Raw genomic sequence first — 24,648 nt, 5'->3', positions numbered from 1 at the left:
TACTACTAGCTTTGAAGACATCGAAGCTTATTAATTTTTAATATAAATAATTTGAAAACTATAACTTAAAAAGCATTGAATTATTGAAACATAAACAAAATCTCATTAATTTTCTAATCTAATGTATTTTGAACAGATAAGATGAATTAATAATTTTAAATTATAAATAAAAAACAATTAATACGGGTGCAAAAAACTCTTTTACAAGATAAAAAAATTTAACATTTTCAACTCGTTATAAGAGAAAGATAGGAAAAATATATTTACACTCATATATATACATTTTTAAATAGTTTTAGATTTATAATATTTTAAAGAGTTTTGATCTTTTAATATATTTTGAAAATGGTAATTTACGTAACTTTAAGCATTTTTCTACAGAAAGATTTGATAGTTTTGAATTTATAGTAATTAAAATTATATTTTTAATATGGTAACTCACAAAATTTAACGCATTTTTCTACATAAAGAGAGGAAGATTCTTGTTTCTTTTAAATCAAGATAAAGCATTTAATGTTTGAAAGATTTGGATAAGCTTACTTTATATATATATATATAAAATTTGTAAAAGCCTAACATATTTTGACATATGTTCATTCACGAGATGATTCGTTTTTAGATATTTCAGAATATAATTAGACATATTTTCTCTTTTGGGTACATTGAATTGGACTCGATAGAAGGCATAGAGCTAACTTCTTGCCCACGGGCGTTGTTTACAGCAATTGTTTATTCAATAACTGTATACTGATAAATACTCTCTTTTGCTGTTGCTGAAATACATGAACCAACCGATACGCAACATGAAGAAAACACTTAAAATACTGTGATAATGTTTGTCCCTTGTTACCCCAGGCAATACAATTGCAAGGAAGACACCAAAAACACTTGCCCCTAAAGTAAAATTTAGGTGCCTCCAAGATTAGAGAGGAATCCTGCAAACTGTGAAATGCAAACCCCCTAGACCTTTAATTCGAACTCACCTGCTTCTGAAATGTCGTTTACCTACTATTTGTTTAACCTATTCTTCCATTTTTTTCCCTTTCCAAGTTGCACAAAACTCAAATTCCCTTAAACAATCCTGCCAACGGTCTAGTATCACATGGCGCCGATCAAATTTTTGAAAACAACAGCACTTAAATTGTCTCTTCTGACACCTTCTCTCCCCTCCCCATTTTGTTTCCACTAGTTTTTGCCAAGATTCCAGGTTTTAAATACAAGTTGCAGCCTGTGACTGTTGGGTGAATGTGAGGTGCTTAAGGAAATTCTGTCAATGGGGAATTGTTCTCTCAAAGGGGTCACTGGGGAGTGCAGCAATTCCATCCGGGTCTTAACAGATGCCGGTGAAATCATTGATATCAAGGGCCCTAAACTCGCCCGGGAGATTGCCAACAGTTTTCCAGGGTATGCTGTTTGCAGAAGAGGTCAAGCCTCATTACCATTGCCCGAAGACGAGTGCCTGGTTAACGGGGGATTTTACTATCTTCTCCCCATGGAGAAGGTGCACAAGTCTGGTGACACTGGGGTCTGTAAACAGGTTAACAAAGAAGCTGTGAAGAAACTGGAAGTGGATTGGATGAATCGGATTGAGCCACCGAAGATGTCATCAGCAGATTTTGTTGAGAATTTATCAAGTGGGTCGGCTCTGGAAGTGCTTCCATCGCAGAAGAATGGGGTTTGGAAGGTGAAATTGGTGATCAGCAGCCAGCAACTGGAGGATATTTTGTCGGAACAAGTGAACACGGAGGCCTTGATTGAGAAAATGAGAATGGCTGCAGCAAGCTCAGCTACTCTCACCCCAAAGCGGAGCAAGAGTTCTTGGGTGGTGGGATGGAAGCCAGCCTTGTCAAACGTGTTCAAGGTTCCCATTGATAACAAAGTAGCATAGCCAGATTTCTGCTCTTGTAATCGACTAAGTCATGCTAGTCTGCTAGAAAAAAAAATTTAATGTAGCTTTTTTTTTTTATCTATGTTAAAATGTTTAAGCATCGTGTACATATAATGCTATAATTAGTTAAAATTCTAAAGCCCATGGTGAAGTGTTCCAAAGCTCTTTAATTAGTTGAAATTAGTTTTTTCTGAATTCAAAATATTCAAAGAGTTAAAACTTTGGGTTATTGATTTGATTTTGCATAACATAGTTCAATTTTTACTCAATAACACAAATGATAAGCACAGATAAAAGAATTAAAAGCTAAATCTAGATTCAATTAATAGTATTTCTTTCCTTTTTTTAGTACTAATATATTTATTTGACATAATACTTGAAAAAATTCAAATAAGTCATTATTTTTTTTTATTTTTATTTTAAATAAAATAAGCTTTTATGATTTTGATTAATTGTCATTCATTAAATATTATTTTTTATTTTATATCTATGAAATGCTGACGTGATACTAATGTGAAAAGTGAAAAATACTATGTAACTATGTTATCAATTATTATGGCATGTTAGTATATCCAGTAACATGAAAAGACATATGACATTTTGATTAATAACAAAATTTACTTAAAAGATTGTTATGACATGCTAACTATTGGAGAAAGATTTACTTGATTTAAAATAAAAATATAAAAAATTAATTAAATATAATAAAAAATTTACTTAAATTTTTTAAAATAATTTAAAATTTTATTGAAGTGTTATATCTACTTATTTCTTTTATAACCTATGAAAAAAAAAAGTCGAGGTATAGTATACATTACATGCATACTTTTCTCTTTCTTCATATATTTTTTTTAAAAAGCTATATTCCCTTATCCATTTCTCGTTAGTGTTAATAATGTTAATGATACATTAATCTGATTCTTAGTTATATAAATTATGAAATTATGGTTGTTGATCTTGGTTAATCACTAATTAATTAGCTAAAGCGGCTTGTATTCATTCTCCTGCCGCAGACGATTAATCCTATCTATACTAGGAGTCTCTAGCTTAGATAACGCGTTTCCTTTATCAACTCGGAATCAGACAAACTAAAAAACATACTAATTAAGTCATTATGCTCCCAAGTTCCTTAAGTCTCTTTCTTAACAAGCCTTGGCCAGGGGGAAAAACAAAAGGGAAACCTTCCTTGGGAAGTACTAGCAATTACTGTACTATTTATAATTCGGTTTCTTTTGCTTCGATTATTCTTCCCTTCAATTGAGCTTTTGATAGACAACCCACATTGCTTCAAGGATTTCAACAATCAAATTCTGAAGATACCATGGCTGATAGGTATGGACTTGGTCATCTTTTGATCTCTCTCCTTTTACATAGTAATATTTATGTTTAAATTGTTAATTTCTTGGGAAAAAAGTTCATAGGTCTCGGAAATTCCTTCATCTGGATTGATTTTAAGGGGTATACACAGTGTGGTTTGAAAGTTTGGAACAAAGCTGAACGTGTTAAGAGAATAAAACTTGACAAGTTTAGCTAGCTTATAGTTTAAGCTTTGAAGCTATTTAGTTTGTAAAAGAATCCAAAGGGGACAAAAAAGGGTAGGCCCCATCAGTCAAACAAGAAATTTTGCCCCACCGGGATTTTCTGTGTTCAATATTGATTGGGGGAAAAGGAGCTGAATTATGTACTCACAGTATCTCTGGTTTCATCCTTTTTGAGTTTTAGGGTTGGTGTTCAAAAGAGAAACCTGATGATGCTGTCTGGATCGTTTTATATAGCCAAAGATAGAGATTCAAGGCCGCAGGGTGATGACAGCCATTTTATCTGTGAAGAGAAGCAGACAATTGGACTGGCAGATGGCGTGGGTGGTTGGAGCAGCCATGGTGTTGACGCTGGATTATATGCCAGGGAACTCATGAATAATTCTCTTCTTGCTATCCTGACACAGCCAGACAGGCAGGTGGATCCGATGGAGGTTTTGAATGAGGCTTTCAGAAAGACCAAAGCTGAAGGATCATCAACAGTTTGCATCATAACCCTCCAGGAGGACAATGTGTGTTCTATTTATTACTATTTGCAGATGTCATGTTAATTGGTTATTCAGCTCTCTTCTAAGCTCACAAACTAATGAATTTCTTTCCATCTTTCGTTTTCCCTTGTAATAGATTTTGCATGCTGTTAATATGGGAGACAGCGGGTTTATGCTGATCAGACAGGGTGCAGCGGTATACAAGTCACCAATTCAGCAACACTCTTTCAATTATCCATATCAGCTGGGAAATTCTGCAAATTCCGATGAACCCTGGCAGGCACAGGTAATGTAAATTGTTGGTCACTCTGAATTATACAATTTGTCTACATCATCAGATTATGTCAAGTTCACAATCTGTGTGTAATTATTCCTCCCAAGCAGGTAATCAAGCTTGCAGTAGAACCAGGAGATGTTATTATAGCTGGAACTGATGGACTATTCGACAACTTGTCTGAAAGTCTGATATTGGAGGCTGCAGCTGCGGGGATTGAACTAGGTTTAGATCCAGAGGAGGTTGCCTGGCCCGTGGCTCAACAGGCCTACAACATTTCCTTGGATAGAGAAGCTGTCACTCCATATATGCAAGCTTCTATGATGGCTGGTCAAAGGCATACCGGTGGAAAGAAAGATGATATTACCGTCATTGTCTCGCGCATTCTTTGATACATAGGATTGTTTCTTAGTTGTCCTCTAATTAACTTAGTAGATGCCAACAACCTGCTCGGAAGTGTAATAAGATAATTGCATAAAAACTCAGAGGACTGAACTACTCAAGCTCAGGTTCAGCCAGCCTAAAATTTCGGAGGGTCCATTTAATATTGGATTCATTTCTTTTTTTTCTATTTAACTATAGTAATAATGATTAAAAAAACAAGCACTCTTCCTCGCTTATATAAGATTGTACATGTAATACGTTCTTTCATCTTAGCAAGCAACGAGCAGCTTCGGCAGTCAAAGCCTGGTGGTTCCCTCTGCTCCCAGGGAAATCAATACATAACAACTTAAACCCGATGTGCATGCAGATCAGGGAAGTGTTGGAGCTTTTAGAATCCTCGGCGAAGTAGAAGATCGACAAGTGTCCTCGTAAAGTATAAATAATTTATTAAATGGAAATACCCATTTCTTGATTCAGCTCGTAAAATTTAAAAACTCTTACACTTATGTATAGAATAATAATCTCTCAGATTAAAAGGAGTAGCAAAGTTACACGAATAAGGACATGTTTAGTTGCCAAAGTATTCACATACATTCCGATTCAAGGATGTGGATCATTTCCAACGGGGCTATCTGCCCTGCATTCCAAAATGAGATTCAAAAACATCACAGAATCCAAACAGTGGTATAGTCTTCTATAAATGGCAGTGCTGGCATAGCCGCCTAAGATACTGAGGTTAACTTCACGTTCAAACTTACACATTTCAAGAACTTCAGAGTCAGTCACCAGATGACGCTCTCACATGGTCTGAGACTCCATCTTCCTAACAGCTTTCTCAATGTTTGGTACATTCTTCTTCAAGGCTGACCACTGTTCCTCTGTCAAACTTATTCCTGTTTATACAGCACCATAATTTAAAACAAGTATTAAAATGAAATTCTTTCACATCAACAGCACAAGTAAATTTTAGAACTGCGAAGCAAGTTCAATCATGAAGAATAAATTGAGACATTTTAACTAGAACATCCAACAATCATGCACAGTGTGGAGAGAGAGAGAATTTGTTTCGAGAACATTAAGATACAAAATTTGCCTTTGATATCTGCATCAGCTTGCACAAGGCTTACGAACCAAACAATTACATTTCTATTTGTTATAAACTATTGACACCCTAGAGGGATACAGTTAGTGTATAACTCATCTTCCTTTCTCTGCAAAATCCACCCAAGCAACAACAGACTAGAAAACTGACAAAACACTGCTTATGAGATCCACACATCCAAAAATGCAGCTCACAGAGGTAATATAGCCTAGGAAACTGAAAAAACGAGATAAGGCAGAGTATTCACATAAATTTAGTAAAAATGGCCTAAGAATAAGAAGACAATAATAATAATACTATTTCCAAAAATACACATTAAGTCCATGGTTCTCTTTCTGCTTTATGCCCCACCCTTCTCACAGACGTTTCAAAGGGCACAAATGAAGGCCTTTCTTTGGTTTATTCATACCCTGAGCAAAAGAAACCAAGACACCAACTCTGTAACATGATAGAAGCAAGACAGCAGGTGAATTTGATGCAATTTTCCTCTATAATTCCTCAGCAGTTAAAACAGTGTACAAGTAAAACACTTTCAAAGAGATACAGAAATTATTTTCTCCTGCACTTTGAAATTGAATTCACTGCACATGAACGGAAGCATCCACAAGCTGGATTATGCAACCTAAGTCACTACTACAAGACACGTTAGGTACAAATCAGTAATCACACTTTCCCGAAGAGCACAAAGCAAACAAAAAAGGTGAAAACAGGGCATAGATCAAGAATCATGATACATGATAACATTTGCAACAGTATGTGAAAGTATATAAACACTCACAGCAATATCACAAGGTTGGCACATATCAGTTTCCATTATAAAGACTCTGGATTCTCGATGGTTTGTATATGGTTTGATTATGGAAAGCACCAAAATATCAGCACATTGCAATAATATGAAGAACTAAAAGAAACAATATAAGTAAATGTATGCTTGGCAAACATAATGGAAAGTTGACCTATTGGGCAGATTGTGCAACCAAATTTCCTATTAGTTATCAATATAAAGTTCTTAAGCATCATAGATTTGTTGATCCGGTAAACCAAAATAGCAGCAATCGAGAAAATCAGTGCGAATTTAAGTTGTTTCTTATGCCATTTGCAAGCTCAACACATTATAATAAACAGAAGCTTAGCTTCAGCGGCATAACTTGCTCAGAAAAATAAGTTCAAAAGCAAGATATATAATTAGCCTGAAACAACTGGAATTAAAGCTAAGCAAAGCATTTACCTTTAGAAGAAGGAAGTTCTTTGCCATCCTTTTTATAAAACTCCCTTATGGAAACCAAAGATTTCCCTCTGAATTCTTGAATCATCACCCTTCTCCTCTCAGACAGCTGAAAAAAAAAACCCCAATAAAAAGAAAATCTCAAAAATCAAAATTTTCCTTAAAACCCATTAAGAGAGAGAGAGAGATAGAAACAAACAAACCCTGCAAACAATGACATCACCATCATCATCAAACTCCTTGTTGTTCTTATTATTATTATCATCATCATCCGCTTCTTCTTGTTTGGCCTTCTGTTCTTCGAGGAAAGAATTGACGATATGTCTGACGTAAGCCTTGTACTTGGACTCGGAGAGGTTAAGTTCCAGTTTCTGTGAAGCCATTTGTCGAATCTTGTACTCTGTCATTTCGTCCATGTTAGCTTCTTGCAGGATTCCTCTCACCGTTTGCTCTATCTTCCCTCTAGTTTCTGCGTCCATTTATTCCTTTTTTTTTTTTTCAATTGATTGTGGGTTTTTGGGGAGAGAGATGAAAGATCGAAGATGTTGGGTTTTATGATTTTATCTGTGGGTTTTTGGGGAGAGAGATGAAAGGTCGAAGATGCTGTGTTTTATGGTTTTATCTGATTTGGGAAAAATTTGCTTCCTTTTTTAATTCCGAGAAAAATAAAAAAGGAGGTTCCACCGAGATTTGAACTCGGGTTACTGGATTCAGAGTCCAATGTCCTGACCACTAGACCATGGAACCTTTTGTGCCACTCAAGGCAAAGTTTATCAATGTCGCTTTTCCATGCCTCATTCTTCCATCACCTGGAGTATGAGTAATTGTACTACTGCGACTATATGGATGTTGGGGATTGTTTCATTGATGGTCGTGTTAGCTTAGGAAAACCTTTGTGGATTTGTAGTTAAAGATTCCGATATCATCTTGCTTTGAAAAGAATAAATAGCAGTGCTGCCAGTTGAAGCCAATTTATGCTTTGACAAAATTATATAATTGGTCTGTTGGTCAATTTCAGGAGTTTGCTCACTCTCATTGCGCAGATCAACTGGGAAGGTAGAGAGTGGACAGGCAGCAAAGACATGTAGGCAATTACAAGTAACAGCTTTTCCATGTTCCCTAAGATCAAAGCCAAAAAAATGGAAAAATGGCATGTGTATGGTCGTTTAACAAACCCATGACTAATGGCTGCACCAGGTCTGGCTTTTTCTGAATCGAGCTATGCTGCAATTGCAGGTACATCTCATTCTATGCATTGGTTATCTCTTGAACTTCCTTGGACCTTGCTTTTTCTTGCTGCAAGGATTCAATTTACATCATATAACCGGAATAGCCTTCAAAGAGCAAAAAGGAAAATACAAGAAAGCAGCAATGACAAAAAAGATTGGATTGGATTCATTTTTTACTTTTAACTTATCTAAATATATTGTGAGTACAGATTAATGGAATGAGTTCGAAAAGACTACTAGACAGATGTATCAGAAATATCGGCTGGTAATTAAAGATGTTGATTTCTTTGCAGGGGAATATCAGAATTCAAAAGCATCAACATGCTCACTCAAATCAACTGGTTTTCTTTGGAGGTTTGGTAGGTTAAGATGGTTGGACAATGCATACAATTGCATATGAAGCATATGCAGAAAATTGGAAGGATGCCCTTTCCTTTCAAATATAAATTTCATTGAATGGGCTGGTTCTATGGCTGGAGGATGCCAACTCTCAGTCCAAATATACAGAGTGGAGTCTTGGAATGCTTCCTATAATATCCTTTTAGGATTCAATGTAGACAGTTATATCAAATACTACAAACTAGGAAATGTACTTACGTGATTCAGCCTCATCATTAGTCCCTACAGGACTAGCTCTCCCAATTCTTCCAGAGGCAACCTCATCCATGCTTTGACCCCGTCGCCTATACCTACCACCAGATGCCACAAATCCAGGACAAGGCCGGTAAGCCTTTATAGGCCACCAACCAAACCCTGGGACTGTTGCAATCCCTCCTTGAATCCTTCCCTCACCATTGCATCCCCTCTCCAGTTCCTCTCTCCCACAGGCCTTGCAACCCCTGTGAACTTGTCAACCATCTTATTTAGATAAAATGCCAAGAGGAAATACAAACAGAAAAAAATCAATTTTATAGACGCTAGAACACTGCATTTGATTCATATCAAAAGCATACAAACACACCTAATCACAATTTGCAAAACAAAACCAAAATGAACAGGGTTTTTCTAAGCCCCTGTAAACTTCATAAACTATGTAATGCCTTAAAATGGTTGAGGGGTGTCCATCGAAATGGATGGTCTAGAGTTCAAATGCTGTAGACAAGGGGCTTTCATTTTTCCATCACGTGAATGAGAATAAAATATATGCTCAAATTAGCACCGTGAAACAAAGTCTTTAAGCAATAGCGCGGCGATGGCTTTCAATCCTTCATCTGAAAGCCAGCTACAAGGCCATAATGACCCTTCAATAGTTTCAAAGACCCTTTTAGAGCAATATTTAATATTAAATTGTGCTGTACTAACAACAAAGATGACTCTATTTTTACTGCTTAAGCCATCAATTAATAGCAAATTAGTTGACTGAGACAAGATACTTAAAAGAAAAGCGCCTTCCACCACAATTTGCCCTATGAAAGTTGAGCAATAAGCATCAAAATTTTATTAGTTAAAACTTTCATTTTACCTTATAATATACTCAATAATTAAGGTAACTGGCAATGGTCTCCAAGTTAAAAGAACATGGCATGGTACCTGAAAGGAGGCTGGTCAACTGCAACGGTGGCAGGTTCTGATTGGACAGGTATAACATCAGGTGAAGCAGAAGGTTTATCTTCAGCAGTAGAAGTTGAAGAAGAAGAAGTAGTGGACAGAGGGATGGTAGGCTTAGATGGATACTTGAAGAAAGTTATGGAGCTAAAAGAGGGAGAGTAAGGGCGTTGGAAGAATGAGGTTTGATGAGATAATGGTGGTGCTGAGAGAAGGGCCATCGCCATTCCCTCTAGTTGAATTGCTGTGCGTTCCCAAGGAAATGGATAACAGCCCCGAGATGCAGCATTGTAAGCAAAATGTAAGGCCCAGAATGAGACAAGGCGCAGGGGAATGACTAAAATAAAAATATATAAAAAATAAAGGTTCCACCGAGATTTGAACTCGGGTTATTGGATTCAGAGTCCAATGTCCTGACCACTAGACCATGGAACCTTTGGTAACGGCTTTGGAAACTTTACCTAATCTTTATAAACAAGATAGGTTTATGAGTACACACCCACATCACTCGCAGCGACAATTAATTTAATTTAAGTCACTGACTCCAATATCATATCCCATTAGTTTTACCCCTTAAGCCACTTTTGGATCCAGCACGTCATGCAACTTGTGTGAATCCACTTCAATTCACACATGTATACATCCATGTGAAGAATTGTTGATATATATACATCCAAAATTATGATCATTAGGAAGCAAAGAAATAATACAAAGAGACTAAATCGTAAAAGGGCACCTATTTACCACAAAATACCCAAAAATGAGGTTGCAAAGCCGGAAAAGAAATATCTTTGAAAGAAATTCCAGAGAAATTTCAAGCAACTTGCTTTTGCTAACAAACACTAGTACTATGTTTTGAAGCTAGTACTAAAAATTATCAATTTGTATTTAACTCTTCATCTTCTGTTATCCATGAACAATCTGTTGTTCCACGTCCCCATCCGCAAGCATCACTGAGCTGTGATGATGCACCAGGTACCACCGTCCATTATGGAACTCAAAGACGTTAGTCATGTTAAATGCCCCATTATCCATGTCAACAAAGGTTTTCATGGTAACCCAGGCCATGTCGGTCAGTACCCGGGCTCGAACATCTATAACCTGAAAATCAACCCCCTGCTCCCAATTAAAAGCAAGCTGCCAACTTTGTATTACAGCATTATACCTGCAGGGGAAAAGAACAATGACTCTCAGCATTAATACAACATAGAAAACAAACAAGTAATGTATAGACCTAAGCCTAATCAAGCCAAATGCTAAGATGATGGTATATTACTAACATGCTAATTAGCTAATCTCAACCTACGCCCTGAAAACATCAAGAAGGTCAAGATTTTGATAAGCGTAGGTTGAGAATTGAATATTTTTCATCAGAAAACCTTCTGATCTGATGCTGGACAAGCTTCTAACAAAAGGGATAACTTAAAACAAATAGGAAGTTACTGTTCAAAATATCTTGAAATAAATCTTTTTTATTCAAGCTTTTTGTCCTCCATCATGATAGGTAATACATCCTTCATTTCTACAACTTGACATTACATGCTAGGAAATACAAACATAATTCAGTTTTTACAAATTACAATTTCTCGGTCTTTTTTTTCAATAAACTCTATTTGTATGTAGTTGCTTCTAACACACCTATCCCAAAGTAACATCTCTTGTTCGCACACCTCATGGTTGAATTGCACTAATATGTTACGACAAAAGCACTGTTATTCCAAGGAAATCACTATGTGCTAACAGCGAAATACTTGCAAAAGCATTCCAATGTTGGAACCAACTAAGGAATTAGCCATTTAAAATGTGATCATATAAACAACTTATAATCATCTTCCAAGTGAAAGCTCTTCTCTATCTTCAAATATTCTTGGAATCATCACATAATTTTCTAGAAACATCTTAAATAGCAAGCATGAAAAGAGCAGGCCCTCATTCGACCCACATTTGATCATCTGTGCTGTATTACATCTATATATAGGCAGGTAAGCATGCACATGCAACTTAACCCAGCCTTAATGTGGAAAAAGTCTACAGCAAGATGTTCAATCAACAATAAGAGAATTGGAACGGCACCACAAACTTTCTAAGGCCTAAAATCTGAATTCCAGTGCAGAAGCCTAATAAAAAAATCATAATAATTACTGAAATTATAACCTTCCATCATCATAAGAACAAAAAGAAGTAAACAGCCTTTATTGATAGAGGAATAAAAGCATCATACCCTGAAAAGAGTTCTCCAGATGCATGAACACACTTTACATAATCCGCATTCAGCCAAAAACGACTCATTGCTTGAAGCGACCTATCTCTGATGATGTTAAAGAATTCTGCATTAACATTCATTATGGCTCTTGTAGCTGCATAATATGCCTTCCACCCATTAACTGGTGTTACACTATCTTGCTCCAAAGTAAAATCCTAACAATCAAAAGTTTAAGGCAGAAAATTTATGCATAGAGCCCACCAAGAAAGATATCGACAATCAACTCATAAGAAAAACATGGGAACACACACAGCTAAACAACAAGGTCATCAGAAGAAAATTGCAATCACCAGCTTACACATAAGAATGGGCCCAAAGGTTGAAAAATGTGATTGCATATTTCATAAAGCCTATGAGTGATAAACAAATTCACGCCACAAGGAAACAAAACAGAAGATACAACATTCATGTAAACTGCAAAAAGTCATGAATCTCCTCCTTTACAGGAGTGAGATAAGAAGCCAAAAGCCCTTTTCCCCCCATAAGGTCAACACCCTCATTTTTTGACCATTATAACAGTTCATCAAGTGACATAACATACAGTGAAAATTTTGGACAAAAATTAATCAATGAAGGAAAGTGGTAGCAAACATCAAAACAGGTCCATCTCTTCGTTCAAGATAAACAAACCATGGCCTGATTCTGTGTAGTTAGGTTCTATGCTCCCCATGAACTAGAAACTAAAAATAAATGAAAGAAAGGATTCCTTCAGTTTTCACACTTTCATTGGAAACGCCATGAAACAAATACAGCCAAAGGTAGTCCAGGAAATGATTTTTCTTTTTCGAAAAAAAAAGTTGGATTTTTCCGAGAGTAATTTTATCTTGATAATTAGTTTCTTGAACAATTTTACTACTTACTTAAATGCATTTCCCTTGATCGCAAACTCTACAAAAATTAAACATAGAATTCACGAAAACCAAAATTTCAAGCAAAACACCAATATATATATCTCAAAGGCAACAAAAATTGGAAAATTGAGTACCTTGTGATAAAGCGCTTTCCATGCATTATCATCATTAGCAGCCTTTCTCATCAGCGAATTAGTCATAGAAAGCCTGCAAAGGCTCGGATAATCCAAGTAACTGAGCGCGTGCGTCGTAATCTCCGGCACCAACTGCTCCATCATCGACGCCCCGCTCTGTCTCTCCGCAGCTACCTTGGAAACATCCGCCGTCACCATACCCTCCTGCAGCGGACCAGCACTACCGCCGTTCAGGAACACCGCGGAATGGGAAGTTCCGTTGCAGGAGCAAGAACAGTTGCAGGGGGGCGAGGATGTGGCTTCTTCAGGTTCCTTTTTACCGGTCGACGTGACGGGACGGAGGGCGTTGGATTTGTGGGGTCTCTTGAAGAATGATCGGACGGCGAGGAGGAGGGAAAGGAGAGTGATGATTGTGGCTATGATCAACTGCTGATGGGATTGGAGAGCGATGGAGAGGCTATAGGCAATCTCCATTCATAAGACATTAAAGCTTCGCAGTACATGAAATAAAACCCTAGAAATCTCCACTGATTCCGAAAAGGAAAATCAAATAGGACGGAGAAATTCTTTTTGGTTTTTCCTTAATTCGGAGATTTTACTTATAGTTTTTTCTTCTTCTTTTTTGAATTTTTTAAAAAAAAAAAGGAATAAAAGTTATGCCAAAATTCAATTTTGTCGCAGAAGAGAGGGCGAAGAGTCGTGACTGAGTCGGAGGAGAAACTCAAACCAGAAAATAAATCAGTATAGAGGGATACTTTTGTAATTCCATAAGAATTTTCATACACGGCGTCGTATCGCCGCATCTTTCCGTTGCAACAACTTATTTCCCCTTATCAAACGTTTATTTGGTAAATATTAATATATTTATTTGGACATTATAAATCAATAACCGAAATAAAATCTTTCAAAAAAGGTATATAAGATAAAAAAAAAGGGTTAGCATTTAATATATTTAATTAAAAACCCTTTCTTTCATGTTTGAGTTCCATACTATTTTTCACTTCTGATTTAATATCAGATTATTATTTTATTAATTATTACCATTTTATTTTGCAGTTAAATGGCTAAAATTGAGATATGAAAGATTGAAGTATGGACCATATGGTTCACTTTCCTTTAGTGCAGCTAGGTCTAGATCTATAGTATTCATTTTCCCTCTCCTTGTGGGGCGTATTGCTCTGTGTTATCTACTCTTTTTCATTCTTCCTCCTTTCCAATTCATTTAGGGGCAAATAAACACTTGATCAAAACCAAAGTTCTTCCACAAGTGGGTGCCAATCCTAAGATTTTCCAGGCAATCATTTTCCATTTTCCATCTCAAAGGTCCAACTCTGGAAAATAATCTGTCTATTCAATAAGACATTGCTGGTTTCAGGATGACCCTATGAACAACAAGTCATTACCAGAGACAAAAAAACAGAGCCAGATTCCCTCACATAGCTATACTTACAGTGAGGTTTAAACTAAATGCTAGTTAAAGAAGAAACAAAAAAGAACCTGATTTTCTACACCCTAGAGAAAAAGAAGGGGGTGGGGGGCTAGCTAGAGAGCAAGTTAATGAATATTGTCATACTGCTGCTTACAAGAATTAAAACCCAACCTCTGCTTGTCCGGCATACCTTATCGGGCTGATTGGCTCCTAAAAGTGTTGCAACTCTGGTTGAAACTAACTTGAGAATAGCAATGCAAGCAAAGAAAAGACTTACAGCTAATACAGCAAGTTCTTTACTCTCCAAACTTGCTTGATCACGTACAATCTTTTCAACATCTAATCTGTTGAGGTGGGGAGAAAAAGCAAAAGGGAAAGGGAAGAATGTCAGAAAAGAAAGTGGTCGTAAAATTTATATAGAAAGGGGCTTGAAAAACCTAATTGCACCCAAATGCCAGAATCTATTCTAAAGAATGCAAATGCAAAACAGGGGATTTCTCAGCTCTTGAATGTAAATGAACCTACATTTGTACGAAATGAAGTCTTCATGCATTCAAACTTTGAATTAATATCAGAACATATGAATAACTCAATCAGATTAGTATTTCTTTGAAAAGAACAAAAAATTTAGTAGATATATTTGGCAGTGATATTCACTTCTAACCTCCTATACATGTGAACATAGATAAAATTCATAATATAAAATTCAACAAATGCAGAATGACTGAACATAATCCATAGCTGGAGGCTAAAGTAGTCAGATTAAGGCTTCGTTCAAGTGAGATTTAGCTGAGTTGTCCATCATGACAACCTTACATTGGAGGTATATTACTTTTTGCAGTCTGAGCTAAAGGGCATGATCGCATATGGCACATGGGACTAAAGATATCCATCATGTTAGTTACTCTGATTATAAGCGGAAGCAACAGATCAAATAAATAGGAAACATCTAATATTATGTTGAAAGTTCTAAAAAGACTAAAGAAAGATACAAGATAAAACAAGGATAACTTTAATAAATAATAAATGAAAAAAGTTGTGATAAACAACAACTGAAAATAAAATGAAAAGGCACATGAAAACTTCGATTGTTACGAAAGATATTTCTAACCTTAACATGCTGTTTTCTCTGAACAATGCATCTACACTAGAAGAGACAGCTGCTTTCCATAATTCGAGTTCCGCAAATCCTCTTTCCTGAATGGGTGAAAAAGATGTTAAATACTCAAGTGGTTACATAACTCGTTTCTCCATTAAAAAGATGATGCTGGTGATGATGATAATAAAGAAGAAGAAAGAAATTAAACAGAATTGTACAGTACCGTCATCTCTTTCCACTGCATAATTTCTTTTATTTCTGTTCTGCTTTTCTCCAAAAGCAGAGAAAATCTTGATAACTCCTTATTGATCTCTGGCAAAACATCTCCTTCTCTTCGGTTCAATTCTTTGATATACTCTTCTAAAACAGATAAATTCAAATCAAGAGACCTCACCTTCTGCATCAAGATCTTCAGAACAGTGTCACCAGGTATTCTGCCAACCGGAAGTTGTTTAATGTCAGTTAAAGGATCAGGAACCCTGCTAGTTGTCACAGGATTCTTTGTCACGGTTTCATTGAGCTTTTGAACATCTTCAGCATTTTCTATCCCTAACACAGCAGTCTGGGCCCCATTTTGAGCCTCATCATTTTTTTTGCCATCAAAGGAACAGACATCTGGTTTTGGGGAAGGCCCTGTTGAATTAGAGTCTGCCAATTTTGTGAGAACATGTTGTTCAGATGGCTCAAACAGATCTTCAAGCATCCGCTCAATTGCATCAACACCATACACCTCCACAGCACTCAGTGTGCAGTAAAACTCTGATCCATAATGACTGAGCAGATTCAGTTTCAAATACCTCAGCCATTTTGGTTCTGACAGCTTAAAGGTTTGAATTTGCTTGACATTTGCAGCAACAAATTTCCCTAATGGGGACCATATTTCAGTGGGATAATTCAAACTACCAGACAACTCGAATTCCTTGAAGTTTGAAGAATAGTGTTCAAAATTAGCAATTTTGACTGCATCAACTAAAGTCTCTTCTGCCAGCTCAATCACAACAAACTTTCCTTCTGCAGAACAAGGATTTCTTAGATACTTATCGTGATCCTTTCCCAATATGTTGTTCGCTCCTTTTGCTTCCTTGTTATGCGCAACCACTTTTGCGCCTTTCATTGCAGAGGCATAGTTGTACTCTGAACCATCAGTTTCAAGACGATGAGTAATATTAATTAGTTTGTCTGGAGGATCCTCACTTCTTGCTTGCCTTGTTATGTTCCGGAACTCATCAAGATTGAGATAAGCAGAAGGACTTTTAGCATTAGGTTGTTCCATTTTTTTACTTCTATTCTGCCCCTCTTGTTCATGTACATCACAGAGAAAAGGCATGTAACCCAAAACTCTTAGAATCACTTCTTCAAGCCTATTTGTTTCGCGGAGGGAATACTCATACTTCACAAACTCCTCATAAACAGCGGAGCTGTTGTAGTGCACTGACTTATTAAGCTCTAGCAGCACTCCATCTGAACAATTATCACCTCTATTTGCAACACCTGAATATGCATCATTACAAAGCTTATCATTGCAAACAATAGAAGAAGACGAGATTTGGTTCTCAGGATGTGGATTTCCTGAAGAAGATACACTTAAGTCAATGCATCATTAACCAACTTAAGAGTAATACTCAAGTAGATAATGCTCTTTTCATTGTTTATTCTAGACTCAAAATTTCTATTTAAAGGAAAAAAAAAAGATGATGCAAATAACCCGATTGCTAGCTCACTGAAGAGAAAGCTAAACATTGCAGAAGCATAAATTAGCGGTTCTAAGAATATATGTAAATATTATGGGGGGTGTTAAGTAAAACTATGCATAAAGTTGGGAATAAAAGTTGAACTTCACAATCTTTGGGGCCCAAGAATCTAACTTGGCTCCATTCTTTCCCATTATGCCACCAGTAAAAGGGATTCAGCAAAAATACACATTGCAAGCTGCAATTTTAAACTTTTTTTATGCTTCTATGTAACAGGAGAAATGTCTTTCTAGTTCCAATTAATGCTTTCTTTTTTGGATAAATGTCCTAATCCTGTACAATTACTTGGCTAAATAACAAAACCAATTCTTGAATATTAATCTAAGGACGAAGGGTTCGCTAGAAATAAACCATAAAAAAATAGGGTAGGAAAGGGGTGGGGGGGAAGAAAAGGAAGAAAAGAAATGTTTTACCTCCATTTTCATGGCTGAGACCAAGTCTAGAGTAGAATAAGAAAACAAGGCACCAAAGAGAGATGATAACAGACAAAGAAACTTCATAGAAACTCTTTCCATTATTGGAGGAGATGTTGCTGCTGTTTTTGTTGTCTCCGTTGGTCTTGGTTTCCTCGCTCCTGCTGCTGTTGCAGTTGCTTCGACATGTCACGTACACGATGGAAGGCCCATTCCGAGGTTTCTTCATGTCTCATCCGTACAAGGAAAGGGTTATCTCTGAGAGAGAGAGAAACAAAGAATTTCCTTTTGTTTTTCCTCGATATCTGGAGAAACAGTTGGCTTTTGGCTTCTTGTGGGGAGAGACGAGAGAGAGAGAGAGAAATAAAGAGAAACAAAAGTAGAGAACGAGAGCTTTAAAGAAAGGGGATCCTTTTTTGTTTGTGGGTTATTCCAGTCCCCGAATCCAAGTCTTGCGGATACTATTTTTATACCATCAAAGCCCCGCTTACCATGCATTTTTATTTAAAATTTTATAAATTTAATTTTATGTAAAATAATAAAGAAATAAATAAAATAATATTTATCTCTTCAAATTATCATTTCCATAAATAATGGATAATTGCCGTTGTTAAAGATATGCAGTGTACAAGATGGCTTATCTGTATTCAAAATTGAAATAACCAGTAAATATACACCCAAAAAGTTACAATTGCATGGATGGGTATGCTTTCCATGCAATAAGCTTTGTTGTAGCCTGTGTTACAAGCCGCCAGCCTGCGCTACCAAAGAAATAGGACTACGGAAACTGAGAAGCCTATGTGGATGTCGACAATGCAGTGTCCACCATGTTCAATGTGTTTCTGATGTTGACTGAGTAAGTAGCACACGCTCTAAGTCACGTTCTTGTTCCTGTTTGATGAAAGGAAGACTGCCTGGGTTTTCCTCTCCCAAAAGAAGACTCAATGGAGTTTGAGGTGGATACTTATTTAAAATGAAGTCGATTTCCTCCCCACTGATCTCCTTTTGATTGAGAAGAACCTGCAAAAACAGAGCGCCATCTGTTTTACGTCACAGTTGCACAGAAAAACCTGAGCTACAAAGATGGAACAAAATGGAAGTTTTTCTTTTCGTGGGGCTAAAGGGAAGAGGTACACTCGTTTCTTTACGATAATGAAGTCTCGATGTACAAAACTTTTTTGACTTGGGATACTAGCTCATTCATTTCAATTAAACATAATGCGAGTAGCAGATGAGACTGCAAATCAGATTACCTTCACTGCTTTGAGCAAAGCTGCATGGTGCCTCCTAAGAAGAGAAACTGTCCTTGCATACATATCACGTAGTAGTTCCTCACTCCTCTGTGCAATTTCATCATCCAAATTGAAGTTGACAGGGGGCTCAATCAGGTCATAGTCATCGTAAAGAGATCCTTCAAAGTCTAGACGTGGACCCACAAATTTAACTTTTTTTCTCCATGGTGGTGGTTCTCCATGTATGACCATTGGATTCTCCAAGTTCCATCTGATGGAAGATACATAAAAGACCTGATATTAACCCCATTTCCCACGAGGGAGAAAGATTAAAAGCATGAACCAGATTTTACAACAACTAACATTGTTAAAATTTTGCGAGCTAGCCAAGATGCATCTGCAAGGTAGTTAAGTGATGCCCTTGAGGTGTCCCGCCCATAAATGACCTCTTCTGCAGCTCTCCCTCCAAGAAAAACCTTCACATAAACAGCAACACATTAAGAATGTCAGTGAAATTCAGACAAGAGCCAATATAATCAAACTACCAACTTGAAATCCACACCTGAAGGCGATGCAACAGCTGTGGTCGGCGCTCAAACATGTATGATTCATCATCAAGCCGATGAAACACAACTTGTGATAGTGTCTGCACAAATTACTTGACACAGTTTACTGTCAATAATCACTTGAACCATCGCCACACATTTGGCAATGGAAATCCCTTTAATGATGTGCTTTTGTTTTGCCCAACTTTAGGTGAGTTTATAAGCATGCAAGATAGCCAAGCATCTAAAATAACTTTCTCAAAGAACAAAAGTGTAGAAGAAAAGAAGATGGTAGAAAATAAGGAAACAAGTAGCACCTGACCACGAGGAACAATTGAGATGCGATCACAACATTCAACTTCTGCATTTTCATATCGCCTAAGAAGATGAGAAGTCATTGCAACGCCTAATTCAGTAGTTGCTCTACGACACTGTCCCTGATGACCCAACTCAATACCAACACGCTTAGGTCCCACAGTTAGTCGATCTACTGCATCATCCATATCTGATTGAAGAATTGAGTCATGCCTTTTCCTGACAGCCACAAGAGCAGCCTCTTGGACTAATTGAGCCAACTTTGCCCCAGTCCATCCTATTAACAAAATACATTACTTCAGTTATCAAAACAAATAATCAACCAGTGAAGGCAATCTTGTTTCCATCTATCCTATTAAGAGAAATACATGACTTCAGTTAACAAGATAGAAAATTAAGAAAAATCCTTAAGTTGAATGCATACCAGGCAAGTTATTTGCATAAGAGGACAAATCAACAGATTCTGACATCTTCACTTTGCTTGCATGAATTTTCAGAATTTGCAATCGCCCCTTGGCATTTGGAGGACGAATTCTTATCTACAGAAAACCAACACAGGCAAAAAAATGAACAATTGGTGCCATTTTGCAGAGCAAACAAATTCAGAAAATAAAGCAACAAAAAGAATCTTCCCGATAAACTTCATGTATAATGTATCCAACCAACAAGAGAGTGCATAGCAGAGAAGCAAGGGAGAGGTGAAACATATGATTATAAGGGAGGATACCACTCTTAGAAAAACACATACTTCAGAACAAATAAAAGTCACACTTAAAGAAGGCCTTAATAACATATGCAAGAAATGCTTAGGGTTTTCCTTCATTTTCTTTCTCTATCGGACTCAGATGTCTTAACTAATTACATTTCTAATCCAGTGATGGAAGTAAACCTTACGATCGAAACGACCCGGTCGAAGAAGAGCAGGATCTAACAAATCCCTACGATTTGTAGCAGCTAAAAAGATAACACCTTTCCCAGTATCAAACCCATCAAGCTCTATTAGTAGCTGATTCAATGTAGTTTCCCTCTCCTGAGTGGCTGCATTATACAGGTGGTCGGTTGATTCCTTGAAAATCCCTTGACGCCTGATCAGATAGAAAGAAACATAAAATAACTCAAAATTATTCATATATGTTCTACAAAAAGGCTATTTCACTTCCATCAACTTTATCTATGGTCAATTGGTCATCTACCTACTCATAATTACTTATTGATCCTGTAAAAGACACCAAGTCTGGCCTATTCTCAGTGTCTTATAAAATACCATACAAGCAAACCCATGATATTTCCAATTCCAACCACTTGATTCCAACTAATATTTGCAAAGCTTATATTTCATTTGCCTTCACAGAGTACACAAACCACAATGTCAACATTCTATCTGTAGCTAAATTATTAAAGGACATGTATATGACCAACCAAACAACTTTATAAGTACTAAAACACAAAGTCAGTAAGACCAGTTCTAAAGATGTCAAATTTTAGGACCTGATGGGAGCCTTAAGCAATTCTAAGGAGATGTCAGCAAATGGTGTGATGTCAAGAAGTTCTGTCCACATAAAAGACGGAGTCACAATGAGAACACATACCTAGTTGCTAAAGCATCAATTTCATCAATGAATATAACTGATGGTTTGTTTACCTGCAAAGAAAAATGATGAATTTCTCAACAAATGACACAAAGCAAATAACGCCACCACACGTGTGTAAATGAAAGGAGTTCTGCACTTATAACGTAAAAAGCAATAATGCAGTACTAATACGGTGAGCTTATTTCATTGGTGCCCCAAAAGTCTGCAAGATTTATCTGTTTTCTCAATTATTATAAAGATGTCCAACAAGTTTCTTCAAGATAAAGTGTCAAAACCTGGAATCTAGGTTATGTGGACGCCCCCATGACTAAAAGCTACTTGTTGCAATAGCAATCAAATAAACTTATAGAATTATCACCTTGGCTCGCTTAAATAGATCCCTGATACGAGCAGAACCAACACCAACTAAAACTTCTACAAATTCTGAGCCTGCCATTTGGTAGAACGGAACACCTGCTTCACCAGCTATTGCCTTGGCAACTAAGGTCTGGAAAAGTATGAGATACTTAAGATAGGTAAGGAAAATGCACCAGCAAAATTTGCAAAGCTCTCAATGAAAAACCAACCTTGCCACATCCTGGGGGACCCTCTAGAAGAACCCCATGAGGAGGTTTAATTCCCATCTTATCAAATAGATCTGGATTCTTCAAATATCTCACCAACTAATCAAAAAGGTAAGAAATTAACAAGGCACAAATAATTATAACAGGAGACTCTCATCCAAAAATATAGATAAATATATAAATACATATGCATAACATAGATAGTGAGAAATGGCAAAAAAATAGAAGCAAATTTGCACAACTCAAACAGGAAAGCAAGTATAAGCAATCCAATTTTCAAAATGGAAGAACAGATACCTCTTGAAGTTCCTCAACTGCTTCATCTATGCCAGCCACATCACTAAACTTAACTCCAGTTGAACCCTGAAAGAATAGACTTTCAAAATCGCTTTAGAACTGCAATACAAAATCTGGAAATATAAAGTTAAATAAGTAATATATAGAAACTAACGTCAACACGAGCTTCTGCTTTAGATCGAGAAAAATCAATGCCTTGCCATAAATCCTGCCATTTTATAAACAGTATTATTTCAAAACTCTTTGCAATAAATAAACCGTATTCAACAACAAAATTTGAAGAGACAAGCAATGTTTACCCATTTCCTGAAGTTCTTAGGTCTTCTTGAAAGTGTGAAACGGACAAGAAGAACCATGGTTAAAAGGACAACTGTGATTGGCTTCAGCATCTCAAGACTAGCAGATACACCACCAAAAGTGTAAAATTCATACAACTTGGAGAAAATACCTCCATCACTAAACACATCAACGAGATTATCCCAAACCCTCTCTAATATACTGAAGATGATACCTAGAAAAAGTTTAACAAATGGTTTCACTATGGGCCATACAACATATACAGTTGTTACAAAGACAAAACTGGTGACAGCAAATGCAGCAGCTGCTAGGAACCCTCCAACAATGACTGCGGCTGCAGCCATTACAGCGGTCACCATTCCAAGCTCTACCATCATTCTGCTGGATATAGAAGATGCCACTGGATGAGGATACTCTGGTACTTTTCCCACCCAAGACTGCATCACAAGTTTAAGTGGTAAAGGAGATTAATGAAGGAACCAAAAAGATACAGATCACCCAAACCCAAGTACCAAACATGCTTCAATGTCTATGTCATGCACAATGATCTGCATTATGCAAACTGTTTTTGTACAAAATACCAAGGAAAGATATAGCATTAATATTAAATCAAAGATAACATCATTCAACATACTCAAATTGCATAAGATTTAACTAATCAGTGCACCTTATAACTGGAACTATGGTCATGCTAAGTATATGTAAACTTCATCATTTTCAGTTCAATTAAAATTCTTAGCTCAATGCTTTTGTCTATAACGGTCAGAAACAGCCAAAGCCTATATACATCACAACAGGGGTACATGATGAACGCATCCATGGTTCTCAAAATATAGCATCCTTACAGCAATCTGGTACTTAATCAATAAAATACTCATAGCTAGCAATTCCATGTATTACTAGAAAACGAAAGAGAAGATAAATGATTGATCACCGTCATGTGCCTCTCAATTTCATATCTTTTTCCAGCATACTCGCTTAAAAGAGCTTGAGCTTCAGTCTCATCTAATCTCATTGCCCTACAAAGATAACACAAACCACACAGAGATAGTGTCTAAAAATTGCAAAGAAAGGCAACTTACAAAAAATTTCATGAGCAATATTAATATTCACCATTTAGTCCTTTGCAAGCTCTTGTCACCAGGAATATCCTTCAAATCCACAACAAAGTCTCTATGCCCACCTACATAAGAAACACCAGAAACCTCCTTGGAAGTCAACAATTTAACCTTATCGCTCTTCATAGCTTTCCTAAAATCCTCCAGACTCATTTTGGGTAATTCCTCCAAATTCTTCTCGAATTCCTCCTCCTCTGATAACTCTTCCCCGAAAATCTGCTCGGGCACATAAAGCTTCCCTCTATACTCCCTCAAAATATCGCTCAAGTACACATTGTCATTTTCACTACTCCTTTCAGTCTCTCTTTCACTCTCATTGCTCTCATTTTTCAATTTCGCTTTTGAATTCAATTTTTTCTTCAAAATTTCAATCAAACTCAGATTGATACGTTTACTTAAATCCTCTTTTTCCTTCAAGGTGTAAATCTTGTTGCCAACTAGGTACCTGGGTTCTACCTGGCTAGGGTTTTGCTTCAAAACCCTCGTCACAAAATCATCCCCTTTAGGCTTGCTAGTTTCACCGGGCTGTGAGGATTGTAATTCGCATAGAACCGTGAACGATCGGTGAAGGAATGAAGTTCTTGATTGGAATTTTCGGGTCAAATTCAAGGGCTTTATACGTCTAGGGATTGATTTGATAAGATTAGCGTAGGGTTTTGGAAAATGAACCCTAGCCGAGATGAGAGTGTCAATAGTCGTCATCTCTTTTCAGCAAACTTGGAGAGAGCTTTAGGGTTTAAAATTGGGGCATTGAAATAAAGCAACATTCGCCATAAATGTCTTCACCCAAATTTGCAGAACAGGGTTTATCCCACTAGGGTTTTTGATAAATTAAAACGAGGAAGAAAGGGGAATACCGTAGTTAGTTTCCTGGTTTCAGCTTATCCAGATCCGAGATCCGAAAGAGCAAAGGAATTTGGTCGGCAGTGACCCGCCTGCAATGAGCTCCGCCCACCCCTTTTTCCTCAAAATAAAAGCTCAGCCCACCTTGGTTTCCTTTTTATTGTTCTTTTTTGTCTATTTCCATACCAGTAATATTTTTTATAAAAAATCGCTAATCAGTATTTTTTAAAATA

At 36.8% G+C, this 24,648-nt stretch overlaps 7 protein-coding genes and 2 non-coding genes across 10 annotated transcripts; 2 read left to right on the top strand and 7 right to left on the bottom strand.

Moving 5' to 3' along the window:
• On the top strand, positions 1,274-1,888 carry LOC18606732. Its single transcript, XM_007040507.2, has one exon. The coding sequence runs from the start codon at positions 1,274-1,276 to the stop codon at positions 1,886-1,888; it is 615 nt and encodes a 204-aa protein (XP_007040569.2).
• Positions 3,047-4,808, top strand: LOC18606731 (probable protein phosphatase 2C 55). Its single transcript, XM_007040506.2, has 4 exons — positions 3,047-3,220; positions 3,611-3,938; positions 4,051-4,200; positions 4,299-4,808. Exons 1-4 carry the CDS (start codon positions 3,210-3,212, stop codon positions 4,578-4,580), a joined length of 771 nt encoding a protein of 256 aa, XP_007040568.2. The 5' UTR covers positions 3,047-3,209; the 3' UTR covers positions 4,581-4,808.
• Positions 5,054-7,553, bottom strand: LOC18606730 (RNA polymerase II transcriptional coactivator KELP). Its single transcript, XM_018117962.1, has 3 exons — positions 7,103-7,553; positions 6,903-7,008; positions 5,054-5,465 (listed from the first exon to the last, which is right to left on the bottom strand). Exons 1-3 carry the CDS (start codon positions 7,376-7,378, stop codon positions 5,371-5,373), a joined length of 477 nt encoding a protein of 158 aa, XP_017973451.1. The 5' UTR covers positions 7,379-7,553; the 3' UTR covers positions 5,054-5,370.
• On the bottom strand, positions 7,575-7,646 carry TRNAQ-CUG. The gene has a single exon. It is a non-coding gene; the product is annotated as a tRNA-Gln (tRNA).
• Positions 7,861-9,993, bottom strand: LOC18606729. Its single transcript, XM_007040504.2, has 3 exons — positions 9,659-9,993; positions 8,726-8,967; positions 7,861-8,195 (listed from the first exon to the last, which is right to left on the bottom strand). The coding sequence occupies exons 1-3, from the start codon at positions 9,898-9,900 to the stop codon at positions 8,143-8,145; spliced, it is 537 nt and encodes a 178-aa protein (XP_007040566.2). The 5' UTR covers positions 9,901-9,993; the 3' UTR covers positions 7,861-8,142.
• TRNAQ-CUG lies at positions 10,037-10,108 on the bottom strand. The gene has a single exon. It is a non-coding gene; the product is annotated as a tRNA-Gln (tRNA).
• LOC18606728 (F-box protein SKIP8) lies at positions 10,322-13,548 on the bottom strand. The gene is made up of 3 exons (XM_007040503.2): positions 12,922-13,548; positions 11,895-12,091; positions 10,322-10,838 (listed from the first exon to the last, which is right to left on the bottom strand). Exons 1-3 carry the CDS (start codon positions 13,393-13,395, stop codon positions 10,580-10,582), a joined length of 930 nt encoding a protein of 309 aa, XP_007040565.2. The 5' UTR covers positions 13,396-13,548; the 3' UTR covers positions 10,322-10,579.
• LOC18606727 (uncharacterized protein slp1) lies at positions 14,110-18,036 on the bottom strand. 2 transcript variants are annotated; one of them, XM_018118070.1, is made up of 4 exons: positions 17,614-18,036; positions 15,673-17,018; positions 15,462-15,547; positions 14,110-14,694 (listed from the first exon to the last, which is right to left on the bottom strand). In XM_018118070.1, the coding sequence occupies exons 1-4, from the start codon at positions 17,840-17,842 to the stop codon at positions 14,460-14,462; spliced, it is 1,896 nt and encodes a 631-aa protein (XP_017973559.1). In that variant the 5' UTR covers positions 17,843-18,036; the 3' UTR covers positions 14,110-14,459. The 2 variants fall into 2 exon arrangements, with proteins under 2 accessions (XP_017973559.1, XP_017973560.1); XM_018118071.1 differs by having other exon boundaries at positions 15,673-16,940.
• Positions 18,165-24,547, bottom strand: LOC18606726 (probable inactive ATP-dependent zinc metalloprotease FTSHI 1, chloroplastic). Its single transcript, XM_007040497.2, has 15 exons — positions 23,568-24,547; positions 23,389-23,473; positions 22,457-22,891; positions 22,312-22,365; positions 22,158-22,223; positions 21,864-21,959; positions 21,656-21,784; positions 21,295-21,347; positions 20,595-20,790; positions 20,130-20,244; positions 19,708-19,982; positions 19,408-19,491; positions 19,209-19,321; positions 18,867-19,116; positions 18,165-18,633 (listed from the first exon to the last, which is right to left on the bottom strand). The coding sequence occupies exons 1-15, from the start codon at positions 24,272-24,274 to the stop codon at positions 18,445-18,447; spliced, it is 2,847 nt and encodes a 948-aa protein (XP_007040559.2). The 5' UTR covers positions 24,275-24,547; the 3' UTR covers positions 18,165-18,444.

The sequence above is a fragment of the Theobroma cacao genome, chromosome 3, assembly GCF_000208745.1.
Source record: "Theobroma cacao cultivar B97-61/B2 chromosome 3, Criollo_cocoa_genome_V2, whole genome shotgun sequence".
NCBI lineage: Eukaryota > Viridiplantae > Streptophyta > Magnoliopsida > Malvales > Malvaceae > Theobroma > Theobroma cacao.
The sequence above is the reverse complement of the archived record's forward strand: the minus strand, read 5'-3'. Positions and strand labels throughout refer to the sequence as shown.

Coding starts and splice junctions, on each gene's coding strand:
- LOC18606727 (XM_018118070.1), bottom strand. CDS start 17,842: ATGAAGAAACCTCGGAATGGGCCTTCCATCGTGTACGTGACATGTCGA. Junction 15,548..15,672: donor TGCAGTGGAAAGAGATGACG/GTACTGTACAAT, acceptor TCACCCATTCAG/GAAAGAGGATTTGCGGAACT. Junction 14,695..15,461: donor AGAGAAAACAGCATGTTAAG/GTTAGAAATATC, acceptor CCACCTCAACAG/ATTAGATGTTGAAAAGATTG.
- LOC18606731 (XM_007040506.2), top strand. Junction 3,939..4,050: donor TAACCCTCCAGGAGGACAAT/GTGTGTTCTATT, acceptor CCCTTGTAATAG/ATTTTGCATGCTGTTAATAT. Junction 4,201..4,298: donor ATGAACCCTGGCAGGCACAG/GTAATGTAAATT, acceptor CCTCCCAAGCAG/GTAATCAAGCTTGCAGTAGA.
- LOC18606726 (XM_007040497.2), bottom strand. CDS start 24,274: ATGACGACTATTGACACTCTCATCTCGGCTAGGGTTCATTTTCCAAAA. Junction 23,474..23,567: donor AGCTTGCAAAGGACTAAATG/GTGAATATTAAT, acceptor TTATCTTTGTAG/GGCAATGAGATTAGATGAGA. Junction 21,348..21,655: donor ATCTATTTAAGCGAGCCAAG/GTGATAATTCTA, acceptor TTTTCTTTGCAG/GTAAACAAACCATCAGTTAT.
- LOC18606729 (XM_007040504.2), bottom strand. CDS start 9,900: ATGGCGATGGCCCTTCTCTCAGCACCACCATTATCTCATCAAACCTCA. Junction 8,968..9,658: donor GTTGACCAGCCTCCTTTCAG/GTACCATGCCAT, acceptor ACAAGTTCACAG/GGGTTGCAAGGCCTGTGGGA. Junction 8,196..8,725: donor TAATGATGAGGCTGAATCAC/GTAAGTACATTT, acceptor GAATCCTTGCAG/CAAGAAAAAGCAAGGTCCAA.
- LOC18606730 (XM_018117962.1), bottom strand. CDS start 7,378: ATGGACGCAGAAACTAGAGGGAAGATAGAGCAAACGGTGAGAGGAATC. Junction 7,009..7,102: donor GTGATGTCATTGTTTGCAGG/GTTTGTTTGTTT, acceptor TTTTTTTTTCAG/CTGTCTGAGAGGAGAAGGGT. Junction 5,466..6,902: donor AGAACTTCCTTCTTCTAAAG/GTAAATGCTTTG, acceptor CTGTATAAACAG/GAATAAGTTTGACAGAGGAA.
- LOC18606728 (XM_007040503.2), bottom strand. CDS start 13,395: ATGGAGATTGCCTATAGCCTCTCCATCGCTCTCCAATCCCATCAGCAG. Junction 12,092..12,921: donor GGAAAGCGCTTTATCACAAG/GTACTCAATTTT, acceptor TTTGATTGTTAG/GATTTTACTTTGGAGCAAGA. Junction 10,839..11,894: donor TCTGGAGAACTCTTTTCAGG/GTATGATGCTTT, acceptor TTTCCCCTGCAG/GTATAATGCTGTAATACAAA.
- LOC18606732 (XM_007040507.2), top strand. CDS start 1,274: ATGGGGAATTGTTCTCTCAAAGGGGTCACTGGGGAGTGCAGCAATTCC.